We start from the raw sequence: 21872 nt of genomic DNA, 5'->3' as shown, positions 1-21872 counted from the left end.
AACTTATAAAGCACATATTGATGCCTTATTCCGCATGACTATATTCTACATCCCTTAATCTTACCCAATACCTAAACTTAAATGCTACAAAAACTAACTATTAATAAGCAGTGAGTTTATTGAGGCAAAAGTTGTAGTTAATAGTGAATGTGTTCTCCATACTAAAGTGTTACCAAAATTGTATTTATTTTTATTAGTCTTCACTGTCACATTTGATCAATTGAATTCAAATGAAATTGCTAAATGAAAGTATTAATTCCTTAAAAACAATATAACTGATGCATTAAATTGATCAAACATGACAGTTAAGACATTTGATCAATTTAATGCGTCCTTGCTAAAATGACTGACGCCAAACTTCTGAATGGTACTGCATTACAAACTCTTTTTGGCATGTTACATGAGCATTATTTGTGCCTTTGAGTCATATCTTTTGAATGAATCAGTTTGTTAATGAATGGGATGGATCAGGTTCTCGAGTTCGATCCTTTTGGATCCTTAAAATATAACCTTTAATTACCCGTAAAAGCATGACCAGAACATTCTGTTCTATTTCCTTTGTATTTCATGGAAAACGAAGGTTCGGTATGATGAAAGAATTTTAATTTTTGGGTGAACTAAAGAAGTAGCAGGAGGAACTAAAGAAGTAACCGTCTCTAACAAATTTCATCCCATATTCCTGTTTCGCGTCTCCTCTGTCCGCACCCCCCATCTCTCAGCAGGGGCCATTCAGCTTTGTTAAAGTGAGAGCGTTCAGCTGCCATTCATCTTTCATCTTATCACACCATCATATATTACCAGGCTCTCTGAAATCAAATGATGAGAAAATACCACGGAGCGATCAATACTTTTTCATTGACAGTAAAGGTTAAGCACATTAAGAATGACACCGCATTTGTCTTATGAAATCATATTTCATGTTGGTGGCCTAAAATTGGCTGAGATTGATACTATGTCCCCTGGACTGAAAGTCACCCTTTTTTATCACTAATCACAGAAATCGCCTCTTTGTGGCCGGCGTTTCTTTGTCCTTCCGCAAAAGTCAAGTGCCAGTTGATAATATCAGCGACCCAAAATGTTAAGGGCAACGATTTTAGCTCCTCAATGCCTCACCATGTGGCTATTGTGAGCGGTAAAAGCTCTCGGAGACTTCAGGCCATTTCGCCTTTCATCTTTAGTGTTTGTCAAGAGATTTGCAAATGATTCTTTTGTATGCAGAGGCAACATGGAGATGTTATTTAAAACAATTGGCAATTATTTCGCGATATGCTTCAACCGATATGCAAAGCCTTTTCATTGTCGTGCATTAGTATAATTTCAAACTGCTCGCGATTTCCTGCCGAGTAACCCAGTGACACCGCGGCAAGTGCTTATGCTGTTAAACAGAAAAGGAGAATAGCTTTGTGATTGCAGGAAAGGTGTCTGTGTAGAGAGCATCTTATCTTGGGCTAACATCTTCAGATAATAAAAACATGTATTTCTGAGAGGGGTGAGATGCAGAGAGAAAGCGCACACGAGAGAGAGAGATGGACAAGGATGGCAATATCAAGCAGGGATTGAATTCATAGATAATCCTCTCACCCTATCTGAGGGCAAACACTCTCTCTTTCTCTCCCCTTCACTCTCTCTTTGACGGAGAAGATGAAACACGTACTCCTGGAATGATAAGAAGGCCAGTGAATTATATGAGCTGATACATATAGGATCATCTTTAGTGATCCACTGACATCTAAATCTGCTTTAGCTCATTTCCTACACTTTAAAAAAAAGTGCGTTGGATTCACATTATGTAACATCAATCAATTGTGTTAAACAAACATCATTTGTTCATGTAACTTCAGCATCATGGAATGAATACATTTTAAGTGACTCAATTAAGTAGTTTTAAAGTCAATTTTATGACTCCCTGTCATAATTCAGATATTCAATTTCATATATTCATTCATCCACTTTAATTTCATATACTTTAATGTTACACAACTGAATTATAATACTGCACTAGCTAGGTGAGAAACTTCTAGCTAGCAATAGCATACATTAGCATCTTAAATCATTTAAATTGTTCTAATAATTCCAACATAATTGAATATTATACTATGTAAAACACAATCGAGTCTCCCCTTTCTCATATTGCTAAAAAATACATTAAAAAAACACTTTTACATATAAAATAACAACATTTACGCACTCTTGATTTAGCCATATGCAAAGCATGCTGGGAGCTAACAAGCCCCGCCCAGTTTCAGTTAATGCAACACAAATCATTCATATAACACAACACAAACGGATTAAGTTTGACTTCAATTCGACTTATATTTAAGTGGATTGAACACAATCAAATATTAATTAAGCAGTTTGAACAAGCAGTAAAAATATTTTTTTTCAGTGTAGCTTAACTTGAAAAAAAGAGTCAAACATTGTTGAGGAAGTATCTTAAAGATGAAGGATAGAGCAAAGTCTCAAATATGGTCTGGGATTACCTTTGTTATCATCTAACACTCACTTTAAGTACATTATTAATAATTTAATAACAATCTTTAGCAAAACACAAAATGAATATGCATTCCATACTGTACTTTATAACGCTGCTGTGAATTGATCACTTTTAGCATACATAGTTTTGAGTGTTTATTTGTAATTTATTTAGACAAAATAGCATCAATTAAAATGTTTTTATCAGTTTCCGGTCATAAAATATATTGGTATGAGACAGAATTTGAATATCGGAGCATTGTTATAATTTTCATTATGCGGATATAAAAATAATGCAATCGATGATTAAGATAATTTATTTAAAGGGGTGATGTATTAAAGGTCCACTGAAATCAAAATGTAAGTTTTTTAGCTTTTAGTATGACTGTGTTAGCCTTAAAGTTATGAATAAGCTGGTATGTTCCAAAACTATGACAAAATTTGCATTTAGGAGATATAAGCATTCAAAATGTACAGTCTCCCACTTCCGTTAAAACGAATCTCAGATTTTGGTGACATCATCGCAGACTTCACTTTCTCGTCAAATCTTCTGTCCAATCAAAATGCTCTCTAGAATCTAAAGCCCGCCCCCTACACTGTCGAAGCTGCGGCTGAAATGGGTAAGTTGTTAACACACATTTACTAATTTATACATGGTGAAAGACACATAGCACACTATATATGTGATAGGAAACGATTCCGTGTGAATATGCTTTCATTTGAGGCGTTTTCACGTTAGTTTCACGCACTGCAGCCACGCACACACCCCAACGGCTCAGGTCTAAATTTAGTCTACAGACACAAGAGCGCAGCGCGGATCATATACGCGAGTCCGCGCAGACAACAAACATCTCGACCCATTTGAATTCTGCACAGAATGCTGCATTCCAAACCTATAGGGAGGAGATTATGATGGTAAACAGTGTTAGAGGAAACTGGCTTTACCAAACAGAGAAAGGTCCGCTCTTGCGCTCTAGTCAAACTGTATATTAAAGAAACGCTATTGGCTGTTTCAAAAAAGGGGAGGAGCTGCTAACAGCTGAAGCCGTTTCAGGGGAAATTACGTCAACACGTTGAATAATGCGGCGCGTTTCAGGGCACTTCAGTGGGCCTTTAAGAAATCAACTTTCCATTGAGCCTTTGATATATAAAAGTTCATGGTAATATAAGAATATCCTGTAAGTTTTAGAGCTAAAAACTTCCTTGTTAGTAAAAGAAAAGCTTTTATAGACACCAGGCCCAGAAAACGAGGCTCTCCAATCAATGATGTATTAGAAGGGTACAACGCCGCCTCTATGTGTATGCTGCTTCTGTAGCCCCGCCCACCGACTCGTGGAGATAAACTGATCGCGTTACCGAGCAATAAACATGCCGAAAATAGCAAGATAGTCGTTTGTAAACAAGACACAGGTTAACACTGGATTTGCAGATGGCAAATGCTAGCAAAACGTAAGCACGTCGGCAGGCCAGTGAATCTTAAATAGTGAAATAACATACACTTCTTGACCTCCGTTGTGTTTGAAGAGCATGCGTGCTGTGTGTGTGCGTGGTTCGCACTTATATCCACCGACTGGGCGGGCCAAGTAATAAAAAAATAAATAAATCACGGGTGGATGAGATAAAAATCATTGTATTTGTTTGATAAAAACATTTTGAGACTAAGCCCTGTCAGAGAATTATTCCCGTTGCCGCTTTCAAAACAATCCCTCCCTTGTGTGAACTGACAGGGGAGCAGAGGCTCATTAAACATACAAATTTACTTCTAAGCTTTTCAGTGCGGTACGCCGTGTTTTGGAGAGAGCTTTAAAACCAGTGTAGAAAATAGCCTATTACTTATTAGTTATGATGTTTTGAATGGAAAAACCATGAGAATATCATAAGTTGACCTCAGACAACAGTATACATTTTTTTTTTAAAGCCAGTTCACGACACCTTTAAGAAACTGTGCACATACATGCCAAAGAGCCTAAACTGTTGTTTTTATATTTTGTCATATACGGAGAAGGCCTTATTGTACTGTTATTATTTACCATTTTGATCAATAATATTTAAGCCCATTATAAAACACTCAGCAGCACAGCGGGGCAGATTAAGACTCTCTAGCTTGGGGGGCAGCAGGAAGGAGACTGTGTGGATTGCAGGGGATTGCAGTGTTTGTCATCTAAACAGGTGATTTTCCGGCAGGCTGCCTCCACTTGGAGACATGTGGGGAGGCAGGAAACCGCGTTACCGCTCCACTATTTGTGTTGATTGTATCTTTGTGTGTGGAGCTAAACAGCTGGCATCCTTTTTACAGAATAACAGCAGGTAAACCTCTGGGTAAATGTAACAAAACGCCTGTTCTTTCACACCCTCTCTTTTTCTCATCTTGGAGAAGTGGGAGGTTAAAGTTGAAGGGGTTTGAGGAGAGGACTTGATCTAATGAGCATTTTTGAGGAAGCTACTCAGAAATTGTAGCTTTCTAAGTTACAAACTTACCATAATTAACTTACTTTTCAAGCAACCCTTTTGAAAATGTAGCTGCAATACTAAGCTACTATTTTTGAGCCAACACCTGAATAATTATTGTCCAATCTCTAAAATATTTTTTTTGTTAAAAGTTTTGGAGAAGGTTGTGTTTAGCTTGCTTTCTTAATTTTTAAATGATCATGGTACTTTTGATCAATTTTAGTCTGGCTTTAGACCACAGCACAGTACAGAGTCTGCCTTGCTCAAAGTATTAAATGACTGCTTTCTGTAGATTCTGGAAACTGTGCTGTTCCAATTTTTGCTGGATCTCGGTGCAGCCATCGACCCTCTTAGCATCATGGGTTGTGCTTTGAATTGGTTCGCTTCATTTAGGACCTTTTCTGTGGAGTTATTTGTCTTCTTGTGCATAAGTTGTGTATGGGGTTCCACAGGGCTCAGTTTTGGGTCCAATTTTATTTTTCATTAAGTCAAGCCAACTTTATTTAAAAAGCATTTTTACAATGATGATTGTTTCAAAGCAGCTTCACAGTGTTAAACAGAAAACGGTGATGTCATCAGCTCATTTCAATTTATCATATAGCAACAATTTGAGCAGATCAGTGATATAGTTGGTATAATTAATTTAGTAATTCATTTTATTTGGCTATTTAGTTGAAAAATTTGATAAAAACTTTTGTGTCCCCAACTGAGCAAGCCAAGCCAAAAGGCGACAGTGGCAAGGAACCATCAGTGCGTAATGTAGAAAAATAAACCTTTGGAAAAACCCGGCTCAGCCGGGGTGCCAGTTCTTACTGGTCAGAAATCATATTAGATCAGAATATTCAAGAGTTTGAGGTATCATGCCAGAGACAGGTTTATTGAGGATGACGCATCGATTAAATAGGAATATTCGAAGGATCAGAGTCATCACGCCGGAAACAGGTTTAAACATGCTTTCTTTATATGCCATTTTTAGGAAATACAATATTTCATACCACTGTTATGCAGATTGCTACTTTGCCTTTGTGGCAAGCAGTGCGAGGCTGAGAGCCATGAGAACGGAGTGAGGCCAGGGGCACAGGTGTTAATGAGTGTCATGCCGCATCAATCTCGTGTTTCTCACTGAGAGGCTTCAGGAACATTAAAGGAGCGATGACAGAATGAGAGAGGACCAGGCCTGGACTATTTTACGTTGGGTTTTGTTTATGTTTCCATCTATGAGCGGACTGGATTATTGTAATGTATTGTACTTGGGTGTCTCTCAGTCTTTACTGTCACGTCTCCAGCTTGTCCAAAATGCTGCTTCTAGACGTTTGTTTGGAATAAAGAAAAGAGAACACATTTTACCATTTCTAGTCTCTCTTCACTGGTTTTCCAGTCTAATATCGTATCCAGTTTAAATCATTATTGTTTGTTTATAAAGGTCTCCATGGTTTGGCACCACCATATATTTCTGATCTTCTTTAATTTCATCATACATCCAGACACCTCTGTTTAACCAGTCAATGGTTGATTGTTCCCAGGACATGTCTTAAACTGAAAGGAGATTGTGCCTTTTCAGTGGCTGCTTCACAGCTCTGGAATAATCTGGCTCTTTACAATATGTCTGTATCAACAATACATTTTTCATTGCATGTGATTATATTTTGTGTCCTAGTTTTAATATTAATCGCCTAACTTTTTACAGCACTTTGACCAGGAGGGAAGAAAATGCATTTCAGTTTCCACAAAAAGAAGCAGCACAATTGCTTATCATTGTTTTCAACATTGATGATAATAAGAAAACATTTAATAAGCACCAAAGCAGCATATCAGAATCAGAGTTGCCAAGTCTGCTTATTATAATATATATATATTGAGGTGTTTAAGTCTCTTATAGATTTAGGTAGAAAAGAGGCAGCGGCTAGCGTTTTTGAGGCTTTTTTCCAGGATACAGTTGTGGATTTGGGCTTGTTAGTGGTTGGCAGCCATGTGACTAAATGTATGGCTGCTTTATCATTTTTTAATGATCCTTTGTCTGTCAGTGCCATAGCAAAGCTGCTCTGTCTGTTTAAATGAGCGTTGTGGTGTCAGAGGCACATAAAGGCTCTTTTCCACTGAAAATGGTGCTGTTATTCATCTGAGGTCATTTAATTCAGCATCTTTATGCCATTACAAGCTGCTTTTGATGTAACAGTAAGACATTTCTTAAATAATAAAATTCATAGCCATAAATGCACGCATATTATATCTGTAAGCCAGGAAAATTAAGTGGCTGAATGTCTTTTGAGGACAATTGAATGACAATTGTCCCGCTACAAAATAAACATCCCCCTACAAAAAAATGCTGTACATACTATATATATATATATATATATATATATATATATATATATATATATATATATATATATATATGAATGTAAAACAATGAAATGCCTAAAAGGAACTGTAGTGATTTAAATTAATCAGTGAATATTTTTAAGGGGTTACCTGACAAATCTGAACCAAACATTGTCTAGGTTTGCTCATCTGTAAAGTCATGTGAACATTAGAAAATGTAAGCAGAATCGTGTTACTGCAGAGGCTACAAAGAAAGAAAGAAAGAAAGAAAGAAAGAAAGAAAGAAAGAAAGAAAGAAAGAAAGAAAGAAAGAAAGAAAGAAAGAAAGAAAGAAAGAAAGACCCCTCTCACAGAGATTTTTCACCTCATGGCAAAGTGGGTGAGTAAATTTTAAACTCTATTAAGTTCTGCAAGGCCTGCAATGGTCGTTTGACCAGCGGGGTCATATGGAGCAACAACCCATGTAATCTCCTGAAAAAGGGGGGAAAAACAGCTTGCCGTTACCATGGCAGGGGACTTCTGGACATCAAAGTGAAGCAAGAGTTCATTTTATGCCTGTTCCGTTCAGACTGCAAATTTAGACTTAATCGCTTTCTCTGCTAATACAATAGGAAGAGGCAAGCCTCAAGGGACAGACTCCTGCTAACACTACAAGTCAAAACAGAGCTAAAACACCATCTCAAAAGATAAAAAACAAACAAAAAAAAGTTTGTGTAGGATGTAGGATGTTTTTATAGAATATAACTTTATTAAATAGATTGTTATGATTTAAAATTCCAAATAAGAAAAGGTTTTAACTTATTTCAATATACACTATATTGCAAAAACTATTGGGACACCCCTCCACATTATTGAATGCAGGTGTTCCAATAATTCTATGGCGAAAGGTGTATAAAATCAAGCACCTAGGCATGCAGACTGCATCTACAAACATTGGTGAAAGAATGACCCATTCTTTCAAATGTTTGTAGAAGCAGTCTGCATGCCTAGGTGGGTGATTTTATACACCTTTGGCCATGAAATGATCGGAACTACTCTAAGGAGCTCAATGAATTCAAGTGTGATACTGTGATAGGTAACCCGTGCACTTGTGAAATTTCCTCAGAACATTTCACCATTTCCTCAATAAATTGGTATTATAACAAAGTGTAAGCAATTGGGTACAACAGCAACTCATCCATGAAGTGGTAGGCCACCTAAAATCACAGAGTGGGGTCAGTGCATGCTGAGGTGCACAGTGGCCAAATTTCTGCAGACCTCCACATTTTGTGTGACCTTCAGATTAGCTCAAGAACTTCATAAGAGCAGAGAGCTTCATGGAATGAGATTTCATGGCCGAGAAGCTGCGTCCAAGCCTTACATCATGAAGTGCAAAGCAAAGTGTCGGCTGCAGTGGTGTAAAGCACACACTAGAGCAGTGGAGACCTGCTCCCTGGAGTAACGAATCATGCTTCTTTGTCTGGCAATCTGATGAACAAGTCTGTTTTTGGCAGTTGCCAGGAGAATGGTACTTGCCTGACTGCATTGTGCCGAGTGTAAAGTTTGATGGAGGGGGGATTATGGTGTGGGCTGTTTTTCAGAGGTTGGGCTTGGCCCCTTAGTTCCAGTAAAGGAACACTTAATACCATTAATAAGTCATTTTGGACAATTTCATGCTCCCAATTTTGTGGGAACAGTTTTGGGATGGCCTCTTCCTGTTCCAACATGACTGTGCACCAGTGCACAAAGCAAGGTCCATAAAGACATGGATGAGCGAGTTTGGTGTGGAGGACATTGACTGGCCTGCACAGAGTCCTGATAGAGCACCTTTAGTATAAATTAAAGAGGAGACTGCGAGCCAGGCCTTCTTGTCCAACAGCAGTGCTTGACCTCCCAAATGCGCTTCTAGAAGAATGGTCAAAAATTGTGAAAAAAAAAAAACCTTGTGAAAAGTTTTCCCCGAAGAGGTTAAGCTGCAAAGGGTGGGCCAACTCCATATTAAACCTACGGATTAAGAATGGGATGTCATTAAAGCTCATGTAAAGGGAGATGTCCCCAAACTTTTGGCAATATAGTGTATATTATCATATTATCTTACACAATTTTGCTTTTTAAGTGTATTTTTTAAAAATATGTTTAAACAGTTTTACTGGAAATCAAAAAATACTGATTAAGAATACTGATTTATTTATTATTATTTTATTTTATGCAATGTGCAGATTTACTTGTCAGTTAAATGGGACGAAAGACAGAATGGCTCCAGTGTCTGGACAGATCTGACAAGGACTGTTATTAAACATCTGAAAAGCAGAAAGAAAATTGTTTTTTTGCATCACAGCAATTCCTAAGACGATCACACCTCTGTTTCACCCTTTTTTTCTTTTCTCCCTCTGTCTCTCTGTTTTCCCATTATAGAGAGTGGACATAATCAGAAGTGACACATCTGAGCATGCTCACAGTCTCCCCAGCGTCACATCCAGACCTTATGCTACCTCCTTTAAAAAACCCTCTCTCTTTCTCCCACGTTCCCCAGCCTGGAGCCTCCCCTCTGCCCGGGTACATCAAAACACCATTAGACTGTCCCAAACACCTCAGCTCCCCTGTTGGACCCCTGGAGCACATCACCTGCCGTCTCCTCTGGACTCTTCTCACACTACCAACGCTACTTACAGAGCCCCATTTCACCTGCCCATTGACAAATAAATAAATAGCTGAGAGAAAAACAGAAATATAGCGACTCGAGGGAAGAATAGGTGAGAGAGTAAAAAGCTAGAGGAAGAAAAGCAGGAATGAAGAGACATGCAACGCTGAAAAGTTGAAGAAGCTAAGCTGGCAATCTTGGGTCAGCCCTCCCATGATGCACTGCGCTGGCGGCATAAAGGGCCTCATCTTCTGACGCACACAAGGACTGTTTAAAAGGCTGCACTTCATCAGATAAAAAGCACAACTGTTGGGAAAAGAGGGGGCAAAAGGGGTCACGTTTAACGGGCCGGAATGCAAATGACAGAGGAACAAGGAAGGAAATTAATGACAAATGTACCTATAAAGGTGTGATGGACTGCCCAGTGCTGACCGTCAATCATGTGACTCATTAACTCAAGCATAATTAACTGCTTTTGGTGTCATTATATAAAATCCTGCTTCCATAACTGTGGCCCTTAAAATCCATACAGTAATTTTAAGCCATCAGTCATTCTTGCACTATTTTCGCTGCAAAGAGGCTGGCCTGGGTAACCTCCAGTTTAAACAAATGTACATTTTATTTATAAATTTACTTACAAATTCCATCTTTTATCATTTTTCCTATTGAAAAATTACCTGGATGTTTTTGGCCATATTTCCGTGTGATTGATTAATGAAAATGTTTGCTGCAAAACTGCTGACTGCAGCTGTACACATATAGCACTGTTATTTCCATGTAAAAAAAAAAACAGAAAAAGGAAGATCCGAACAGTGCGGTAACTATGTAGGAGTAGGACCATCCATTTTGTGAAAAGTTGATATAACATTTCCGATGGCCACCAGAGACAAGGTCTCTATCAGATTTCCTATGATGAAAAAATAATAAAACCATCGAATGCAAAATGATCAATGGTTGTTTGTCTTAAAATGACTGAAAGCTAAATATTGCATGTCTTAATCTAAGTGGAAAATATGGAACATCATGTCTCTTTTTAAGACATGCTCTTTTTAACTTCAGCTATTTTAATTCATCATGTCAATTTCTCCTCTCCGGCATTTGAACAGAATGCCATCTCTTTTCACTTGCTGTTGTATGACATACAGATCCGCATTTGAATGACTTTAATATTGGCTTAATCAATGGCTGGTGATCTTTTGATGGCCTCTATTCAATAAAGTCTAGCGTCAGCTGTGTGTGAGTTTCATAACTAGAATAATGGTAAATGATTACTCCTCCGCATGGCGTCTCAGAGTGAGCCGAGCTAATGAAGAGAAATGGTTGGGTTTGGAGCTGGGGCTGCCAGCTGCCATTTGAGAACTCGGAGCACCGAGATTAATGGTGGCTGAGCAGGGTTCTGTGGCTATGATGTGGTCAGAGGTCCGATCGATAATACACACACACAAACTTGACCCACTCATCCATTTATACGCACACACACATGCAGATATGCTCAACCAAACCTAACACAAACACTCATCCCTAAGTGGAATGATGAATTGACAACATTTGGACACAACATTGATCAGAAACTTCCCAGTGTTTCTCTGGGCAGTTTAAAAAGGACAGAAGAAACAAGTGCGGAATGATATTAAAAACATGTTTTCTGCAACCACACCATTATCCTGTGCTAACATGCCTCATGTATTACATTTAGGATAAATATAGTATATAGTTTGGTAAATATAGTATACCAAAAAATGGTAACACTTTATTTTAAGGTTCAATTATTAACTATTAACTAGTTGCTTATTAGCATGCATATTACTAGTATATTGGCTGTTTATTAGAACTTATAAAGCACATATTGATGCCTTATTCTGCATGACCTTATTTTACATCCCTTAAAGGACAACTCCGGTGAGAAATGAACCTAGCGGTAATTAACAGATGGTTACCGGGTAGATCGTTCTCTGGGATGCGTTTTCATGAAAATCGAATGTAAAGAGTTTTATCTCTATAAACAGATTGGCTTATAACGCTTGTCTATGGGGCACAGGGTAAGTGAAATTAAATCGCTAGTTAATGCCACTAACAAGGCTCAAAATAGCCTCACAATAACACGGTAGCATAATGAGGGTCCCTACATGCAAACCGAAGGATTGAGAACTTTGTAAGTGTACAAACAGTTTAATAAGAAGATACTTTATAAAGAAAGTGCATTACGCGTTCACGGACAGGCACCATCTTGGAAAACAGTCTCGATGAATCGATCTACGAGCGCTGTTCTAAGTGAGCTGGTCGATAGGAATTAAGTTTGTGAAATGTAATAACATGGACATTTTTATTTTTATTTATTTATTTTCTCTGTTGCGTTCAGTGTTTTCTTCTGTAAACAACGGACCATATGAGATTCCAAGTCACAGTTCATCACTTAGCAGAGCTCTTGTCGCTCGACGAGTCGAGACTGTTTTCCAAGATGGCGCCTGTTCGTGAACGCGTAATACACTGTCTTTATAAAGTATCTTCTTATTAAACTGTTTGTACAACTTACAAAGTTCTCGATGGTTTTTACGTTTACAATGCTTCGGTTTGCATGTAGGGACCCTCATTATGCTACCGTGTTAGTGTGAGGCTATTTTGAGCCTTTTTAGTGGTATTAACTAGTGATTTAATTGCACTACCCTTTGGCCCATAGACAAGCTTTATAAGCTAACCTGTTTTTAGAGATAAAACTCTTTACATTTGATTTACATGAAAACGGATCCCAGAGAACAATCTACTCAGTAACCATGTGTTAATTACCCCTAGGATCATTTCTCACCGGAGTTGTCCTTTAATCCTACCCAATATCTAAACTTAAATGCTACAAAAATGAATAAGCACTAAATTAGGAGTTTATTGAGGCAAAAGTCATAGTTAATAGTGAATATGTATTCCCCATACTAAAGTTTACTGAAAAAAATACATAATAAAAATGTGAATGGGGCCCAGGACAGAACCTTGAGGAATACCCCAGATTAGGGCTGCACGATTTATCGCAATAATATCGCACGAGATTTGGCAGAGGCTGCGATAATTGCATGCACAGCTTCTCAGAGCAGGACGCTGTGATGGTCAGTAGTAAACGCTGCTCCGCAAGCCAGAGGGCGCTCTCGCGCAGGGTAGCCTACTCCAAGTATATGCCGCAGAAGAAAGATAGCTCACGTCTTTCAGGAAAATCCATGTGGAAATCGCTATAGCTATGAACATCATACTATCGGTGAGCTGAATAAAAATATTAAAACGCTTCGATGAAACATGACTAAAAGCTTCACGTTTGGAAAGATGTTTGACGCATGTTGCTTTTTCAAATGCATGTTTTAAGCAACTCAAACATGCAGTGCTTTTAGATAACGGCATTTACTACTGATCACAGAGCCGTCCTACACTGACAAACTGTGCAAAAAAGATAATCGCAGCCATTGCGGCTTGATAATCACGATAAGCCAAATTGAGATAAGCATGTTTTCATGTAAAATGCGATTTATCGTGCAGCCCTACCCCAGATATTTATTAAAAGAGGGAGAAAAAGAAAAATTGAGGCTATATTTAGCTTGCTAGCAAATATATGATTCTTTGCATATCCAGATTTCATGGACAGCAAAATACACATTAAATCTAGAGATGCAACAATACTAAATTTCTCCACTGATACCAATAGCCGATTATTGAGAATTATAATGCCGATACTAATACCGAAATTTAGATTTTCTTAAGGAAAGAAAAACTAATGCTGTAAACTATGCAGTGAACCATCTCATTTGGTATGTTTCTATAATATTAGAGGTTAAAGGGTTAGTTCACCCAAAATTGAAAATTCGGTCATTAATTACTCACCCTTGTTTTATGTTGTTCCAAACCTGTAAAACATTTGTTTATCTGCGAAACACAAATTTTTTAATGAAATCTCAGAGCTTTCTGTCCCTCCATTGACAAACCATACATTTCCCTCTTTTCAGCCTTAGAGAGGTAGTAAAGATATCATTAAAGGGGGGTCATTATGCTATAATATGTCATGCATTCTGAGTTTTTTACACTGTTAAAGACTTGGATTGCTAAACCTGTCTAAACCCATGCTAAACATGGCCAAAGTTTAAAAAAAAATAAGTTGGACATTTGAAGTAGTATTTATGTGGCAAAAATACTCCTTCTAGTATTCATCTCAAGTTTTTTCCGAGTATGGGCCTATGTGACTTCAACAAGTGTGGAATTTCCTTGTACGGACACTTCTCCCAGAAGGGCACGCACACACACGTCGACCAGAGCGAGAGAGCAAAAGCACACCCAAGTCTTAGGCACAGGTCACAAGACTTCTCAAAATCTTGTGTCACCAAAGAAGTGTGTTTTTGGTTGTCAGGGCAAGGCTGTCCTGTTCAGATTCCCAATGAACCCAGCGTTAAGGGGACAATGAAAGGAGTGGGTTTTTTTTTTTCTGTATGTGACAAAAAACAAACTGGCCTAAAAAACTCATGCCATCGCTAATGGCACCTTTAATAGTGCGAGCAGTCTTCCTGAAGAGATCTGATTTGATTTAAAAAAATCTGATTTACCTGCAGTCTGAACATAATCAAAGAGACAGTACATTTCCATTAAAGGAAGCCAGTTTTTAGAACTCTATACCTGAAGGCTGTTTTTTATTTGTTTCAACTTCATTAATTTGTTTTTATTGATAGATGATTTTATGAATTGTGTTATGCATTTGAACGAATTCTTCTAGCATATATTTTTAACAAATGTTTTTGTTTGTTTTTTCCAGGCTGGTTCAGTTAGTAGGTACGAACACACTGAGACACAAAGAGAATGACAAAATCGATCTCATAGTTTACCATGGTAAACAGAAATTATTTTTCAATTCTTTATCTGTTTTTTCACACACAATTCATTTGATTTTAAAGATGTTATATTAATCATAAATGACCTAAACTTATTAAAATTGGTTACTCCAAACATGCAGAAAATATGAAGTAATAATAACCTAATAATAATTACAGTAATAGTAATAATGAATTATTGTAATAATTACTTTGTAAATCTCAAATTGTCATTGTTTAAAGACATGCATGCAAATTTTTGATTTAAATGTCTACAGTTGGAAGTCATATAAAATAATTCCTTACTAGACGGCCCAGTGCTGCCTTTTCTTCTTTTTTTTCTGAACATAATCCCTCATTTTGAGTAAATAAAAAGTTGCTTTGCTTTCAGCACCCAGATTTTCCTCACTGGCTGCATCACATGCTTTATAATTATTCATACCAAGCGCAGTGCTACTTTTGATGGGCAATAGTCTTATTTTCTGCTTCAGTCACCAGTGCACATTTGTATTTTCATATGGTGGGAGTTTCGTTATGTAAGGCAATTTTCTGCCTTCTTAAGGAGGGCTGTCTATTGGGCTGCATTAATGAGTGAGTGACAGAGTGTGTGCGTGTCTGTATCTGTATGTGTGTGTGTGACAGAGAGAGAGAGAGAGAGAGAGAGAGAGAGAGAGAGAGAGAGAGAGAGAGAGAGAGAGAGAGAGAGAGAGAGAGAGAGAGAGAGAGAGAGAGAGAGAGAGAGAGAGAGAGAGAGAGAGAGAGAGAGAGAGATGGGGGGGTGAATAAAAAAATAGAGTGAGAAACGAGAACGTAGAGGGCATGGCTGAAACAGGAAAAGAAAATATGAGAACAGGATAGAGGTTAGATATCTCCTTGCCATATAACATGTGAACATCCAGTTACACAGTTAATGTGAATAATTAGCAAAATACTACTAGTAAATAAAATAATCCTACAACCCTAATTACACTCATTAAGCAGCATGTTATGCTAAACGTTACAAACATTATTAAATGTCAAAATGAAACCATTTGAAAAGTGCTTTCTACAGACAAGTGGTTTGAGGGGACAAGCTGAAAATTGATTGGTTTGTGAAGAGATGCTACGAGTGTTGGGGAAAGTTACTTTTTATGTGTTACGTTAATTTTGCGTAAACTTTTCTAACCTGGGGTGAGCTTGCTTGTCTGTATTTTAATAACAAAAAAACACAAAAGTTCTATTTTTGGCAAATGTAAGGGCTCTTTCACACCAAGGCGAATCCGCTATGGTGCAAGCGCGAATGGCTTTAAAATGGAATGAAAGAGGATTGGTATTTTGCATGTTACGCCCAAAACACACCCATGACTCATTAAGAGACTTGATAGAACCCTTTTGGACCATGCGCCCGCGTCGTTAAACTGGCAAAAGTGGATTTGGACACTTTTACACCTGCGCACTAAGTGTACCTGTGCTCATAAGACTAATGTGCTCAAATTGTTAAAATAGGGCCCAAAAAGTGAAATGATTAAGCCTTAAACTGAAGGAAATGCTAATTCACACCTGTACAGTAGAGGGCGCAGTTCAAAATAAGCCAACTATGGTTGTAAGTTCTGTAGTTATCAGCATAGTTCAAAAAGATGGTGTTTTAGTAAACCACAGTTAAACAAACATTTGCAAACAGCATTGCAAATTCTTGAAAGTCTCTCTACACTTTCTTGTTTGCATTACATGTTGACTAAATATATCCTTATCTTGACCAAAATAAGCAAGGTGTCAAAGATTCAGAGAATCTGGAACAATTTCTGTGTGTAAGGGTCAAGGCCGGAAAACCATACTGGATGTCTGTGATCTTTAGGCCCTTAGACGGCACTGCATCACATGCTACTGTAATGAAAATCACAACATCGGCTTAGGAATGCTTCCAGAAATATTGTTGGTGAATCCACGGTCAATCCACCGTGCCATCCGCTGTTGCCAGCTAAAACTTTATAGGTCAAAAAAGAAGCCATATCTAAACATGATCCAGAAGCACAGGTGTTTCTCTGGACCAAGGCTCATTTAAAATGGACTGTGGCAAAGTGGAAAACTGTTCTATGGTCAGATTAATCAAAATGTGATGTTCTTTTTGGAAAACTGGGACGCCATGTCATCCGGACTAAAGAGGACAAGGACAACCCGAGTTGTTATCAGTTCAGAAGCCTGCATTTCTGATGGTATGGGGTTGCATGTGCGTGTGGCATGGGCAGCTTAAACATCTGGAAAGGCACCATCAATGCTGAAAGGTATATCCAAGTTATAGAACAACATATGCTCCCATCCAGACATCGTCTCTTTAAGGGAAGACCTTGCATTTTTCAACATGACAATGCCAGACCACATACTGCATCAATTACAACGTAATGGCTGTGTAGAAGAAGGATCCGGGTACTGAAATGGCCAGCCTGCAGTCCAGATCTTTCACCCATAGAAAACATTTTGCGCATCATAAAGAGGAAGATGCGACAAAGAAGACCTAAGACTGTTGAGCAACTAGAAGCCTGTATTAGACAAGAATGGGACAACATTCCTATTCCTAAACTTGAGCAACTTGTCTCCTCAGTCCCCAGATGTTTGCAGACTGTTATAAATAGAAGAGAGGATGTGGTAAACATTGCCTTGTCCCAACTTTTCTGAGATGTGTTGATGCCATGAATTTTGAAATAAACTTATTTTTCCCTTAAAATAAACCTCTTTCTCAGTTAAAATATTTCATATGTAATCTATGTTGTGTTCTGAATAAAATGTTAAAATTTGAAACTTCTTCATCATTGCATTCTGTTTTTATTCACAATTTGTACAGTGTCCCAACTTTTTTGGAATGTAGTTAACCAGCAAGTTGTGTTGTTGTACAGTAATCACACCCCTGGATCACAAAAGAATATGTATATACTTATTAGTGAGGTAGAATTGGATCATCAAAGGTCAGCACTATAGACATTGGTTAATAAGTTCAGATGAAATACATAAAGTATATTTATTAGTGTTATTTAAAGGAAGTGTATGTAAGATTGTGGCCAAAACTGGTACTGCAGGTGTACTGGTACTGCCTCTCCCCCTCCCCCCTGACTTGAGGTTGCCAGATAGGCTGCAGGATCAGCAGGAACGTTTGTAGATCTGCAGCTGTGGTAACTAGAGCAGATCTGGCAACCAGGATGCAGAAACACAACTGACTTCGTGATTGGTCGATAGGTGGAGGGTGGAGCTTCAGGCCAAAACACAACATGTCAACATCAACATCAGTTGAGGGCTGCAACAACGACTTTTAAAGGACAATATCCTGGCCGGACTACAGTTGTCAGTGATATAAGTATTTGAAATTAACATGATTTCCTAATGTCTAGTGACATATCAGGACCATTTTATGATTAATTGAAATACATTTATTACATACAGTTCCTTTAACATTTTTAATCATTGGCGGTTTGCACAATATTTTGAGTTTGTATTTCAATGTTTTTATTCATTTTAAGGAATACTGAATTTGTTTTTGTGCAAGTGAGATGTTTATGATCACTACAATAACCATTCATGCTCACACAAAATGCACACAACGCCTCTGCACTTACTCCCGATTTTTCTAAACAGTCAATAAATGGAAAACAAAGAAACTTGTGTTACTTATTTGAAAACGCATATAAACCAAAACTCGTCACTACAGAAGTGAAAGATGAACTTTCCTTTAGCTAGCCAATGAGTGATTGAAGTGTATTAAAAAAAGAAAATACGATTAATTTAGATTTTATGTGGCTTTAAATAAATTTTTTGATTTTCATGTTGAGAACAGGAAGCACCTGGCATCTACCAACTTATTTGTGTCTCATGGTGCGTTCAAGTCATGTTTTAAAGATCGTATTAACGAGTTAAACGCACATGAACGCCACCATGAAGTCATAAATACCAGTGGGAAGTTCTCGGATTTTCTTTAAGCCACGTTTTGCACGAGTTGGGGCCGTGCCAGTGAGAAACATGGCGGAATCAATGGAGACAACGTCTGTAGTTGAATATAACGGGTATTTAGCAGTGACACTGTCAGGCTTTGTCATTTGCAACAAAGTAAGCTAGTATTGTAATGTAACATTTAGCCTAATATATAACGATACAGTTAACAGTGGCTTCATAGAAGAATTAAAAACTTAAAAGAATAAAACTCACATGAGGCACATTCTTCATGAAAATTCATTAAAAGAAGGGACACCGCCATCTTGCTCTGAACAGAGACTTGAAAGCACATGATCTCATAAATACGAGCATCCCAGGAGGACTTGAACGCACCATAAATTCCATCCAAAACATGGTTTGTGATACATTCACTACTATTTACTACAGTTCAAAGGTTTCATAAGTTAGCAGGGGTTTCTTTTTCTTTTAAAAAGTAATTCATACTTTTATTCAGCAAGGATGCATTATATTGATCAAAAGCGAGAGACATTTAAATTATAATATTTTTCTATTTCAAATGAAAGCTGTTCTTTCGGACTTTCTATTCATCAAAAGAATCCTGAAAAAAATATTAAGCAGAACAATGTCTCTGTTACGTATTTAACAGAGGTGTCAAGTAAAACCTTGCTTAAGTAGAAATTTTGGGTATCTATACTTTACTGGAGTAATTATTACTTTTTACTTCTACTCCTTACATTTTAACGCAATTATCTGTACTTTCTACTCCTTACTTTTTAAAAATAGCCTCGTTACTCCTCTTTCATTCATCTTGTTTAAAAAAAAACTATGCAGATAAATCGCGTCATCCGGATAGTGTGAATTTGATTGTGGTTGGATGAGAAGTGTAAACATATACCATTCCAACACCCTATTGGTTACTACGCGATCCATTGCGCCTGCACATGACTCAAAGCACAAATCACACACGGTGTTGCCAGATTGGGCGGGTTCCAGCGGACGAGCACGCACTTTCAGTCAATCAACAGCAGACGCGCGGTAACTCGTCGTAGATGTATATTCAAGTGATCGCTATGCTAAAGTGGCATATATACTGTATATATACACAAGCCGTTTCTACAGTAAGGAGTGGGAGAGTGAACCAACTCTCAAACGTGGATTACACCTGTGACTCGAAGACTCTTTATAAATATAATCATGATTCCTGTCCATCATAATATACTACACACTCAGGACATCTGCAACTAGCAACCCCAACAGCTGCTGAAAGTTTTGAATCAATGATGAATCAGTTTTTACAGTCTATGGTTTTGACTAGGCTAAGTGCATGTTCTATGAACTTCACAAGGGTAACGTTACTGTAGTTTTGTCAGAGCAAAGCTAAGCCCATTGTTGTTATTTTTTTGTCAGTGGATTATTGTACAGTATCAATGAATTACGCATTTTGGCAGTGGTGTGTTGTTAACGTGTGAAATGCCTGTTAACAAAACCAGAATGAATGCGAGTACTTTTGACACCTCTGGTTTTTAACCTTCGTTCCCTTAAAGAGGAACGAGGGTTACATGTATTCCCTTTCAGTTGGTCACGTTGGGCATTAACTTACATCGTTGTCACCAACGTCTTGGGACCCCAGTACGCTGATGATATCGGCTAACGTTGAACATGACCAACTGAAAGGGAACTGTTATTAACATTAATAGTAAGAAGAAATGTTACTTAAACACCAAGTCAGCATGTCAAATAGCATATCAGCATATTATAATGATTTCTGATATTAATAATTGTAGCAATAGTTGTAATAGTTTTTTAGATCGAATAAATGCAACTTTGTTCAAAAACATAAAAAAAGTACAGACCGCAAACTTTTTAATGCAGTGTATTATAATTTTCTGAAAATATTGCTGATTCCTTTCAATAAAAGCCAGATAATTATTGTTCAGGGGAAATTTCAAGGGCATGGTTGTTTAAAAGCAGATCAGCGTATGGAGACGGGAATAAAGTACAGTATGTTCTTAAAGGGGCACTGTGAGAAACAAAAACAGCATGTGTGTGTGTGTGTATACGTGTCTGTCCATGAGCATATGAGTGTTGGAAGGGTGCCTGACCTTGGCAGGAATGGGGTTTCAGGAGCGAGCTATAATGATGGCTGATTGCTGGGGAATGGTGGAGAATGGACAAAGATAGAGGGAGGTAGATGAGAGGAAAAGAGAAGAGAGGAGCAGAGAAATAGAAAGGATGGAGGAGAAGAGGCTGGCGTAATTGCAGCACTCGTGGGTCTGAGCCTCCCGTGGCACACATCAGTACATCAGGAGGGGTGTGTCCTAGAGCGACGGGCGGGTGGTGGAGAAAGTGGGGGTAAAAGATGGACAAGTAAGGGCGCAGTACAGTCTAGAGGTTGAGGAAAAGTATGAATGAGTGAGATAGAAAACGGGAGAGGTGAGAGGGAAAGGGGAGAGCGATGAAAGTTAGGAACAGTAGAGGAGAGAGCAAGAGGAGACAGGGGGAGTCTGCCATACATTGAGGCAATAAATTGGCGTTGGCTGAATACCGGGCAGTAGCCTGTAATTACTGCCGTAAGACTCTGTTTTTGGGGTTCGGACTGACCCTTAAAGCCACTCTGTCTGAGAGAAGGGAGAAAGAGAGACAGCTAAGACTAAGGTGGTCTATCAAACCTGGAGAAAATGGTCCGTTAGAACTGTCTCAATGGCAGTTCTTGAGGTGGTGCAGAACCTGGATATACACAATCTGAATTTTGCCAACTTTGCTCATGGACACATTTGTCACTTGAAATGTTATTTGACTAATCACTTCTGGAGCCAAAAGAAATGACATCATGGCAAACCACACACAAAAAAGACAATATATAAAGGGACAGTTTACTCTAAAAATGAACATTTTTAAGCCTGAGAGACTTTTCTATGTGGAACACAATTGATTATATTTTTAAGAATTTTGGTCACCTAATAGTTTGGGTGAGCGCTGACTTCGATTGTACTGTAAGGGGAAGAAAAACCCTGAGGCATTTCTTAATACGTGTAAAATCAAAATAGTAAAAAGCATGCAAACCGATTGCCTAAAAAAAGTAAAGTGAAACAGGAACAGTATGTTGTTCTAACAAATGCTTAGTTAATTGTTCACTTACACTAGAGTTCTAGAAACAAAAAAAATAACTGTAGATAGCACTGGACCATTTACTTTAGTCTAGATTTACTCTTGACTTAGTATAGCTACCATTGTTACCATTGTTGTGTTTTGCGTGCTGA

The 21872-nt window shown here is 38.0% G+C and overlaps 1 protein-coding gene across 5 annotated transcripts in view; it reads right to left on the bottom strand.

Moving 5' to 3' along the window:
- pou6f2 (POU class 6 homeobox 2) overlaps nt 1–21872 on the bottom strand; it is a 174720-nt gene that overhangs the window by 34286 nt on the left and 118562 nt on the right. For 4 of the 5 annotated variants that reach the window (XM_067434798.1, XM_067434801.1, XM_067434803.1 and 1 more), the window contains one exon: nt 1582–1656. The exons of the other annotated variant lie outside the window; for it this stretch is intronic. In XM_067434798.1, the coding sequence (XP_067290899.1) occupies nt 1582–1656 (75 nt within the window). The remainder of the gene's footprint in view (nt 1–1581; nt 1657–21872) is intronic. 5 annotated transcript variants of the gene reach the window in all.

The sequence above is a fragment of the Pseudorasbora parva genome, chromosome 24 (assembly GCF_024679245.1).
Source record: "Pseudorasbora parva isolate DD20220531a chromosome 24, ASM2467924v1, whole genome shotgun sequence".
Taxonomy (NCBI): domain Eukaryota; kingdom Metazoa; phylum Chordata; class Actinopteri; order Cypriniformes; family Gobionidae; genus Pseudorasbora; species Pseudorasbora parva.
This window is presented reverse-complemented; position numbering and strand designations above follow the sequence as displayed.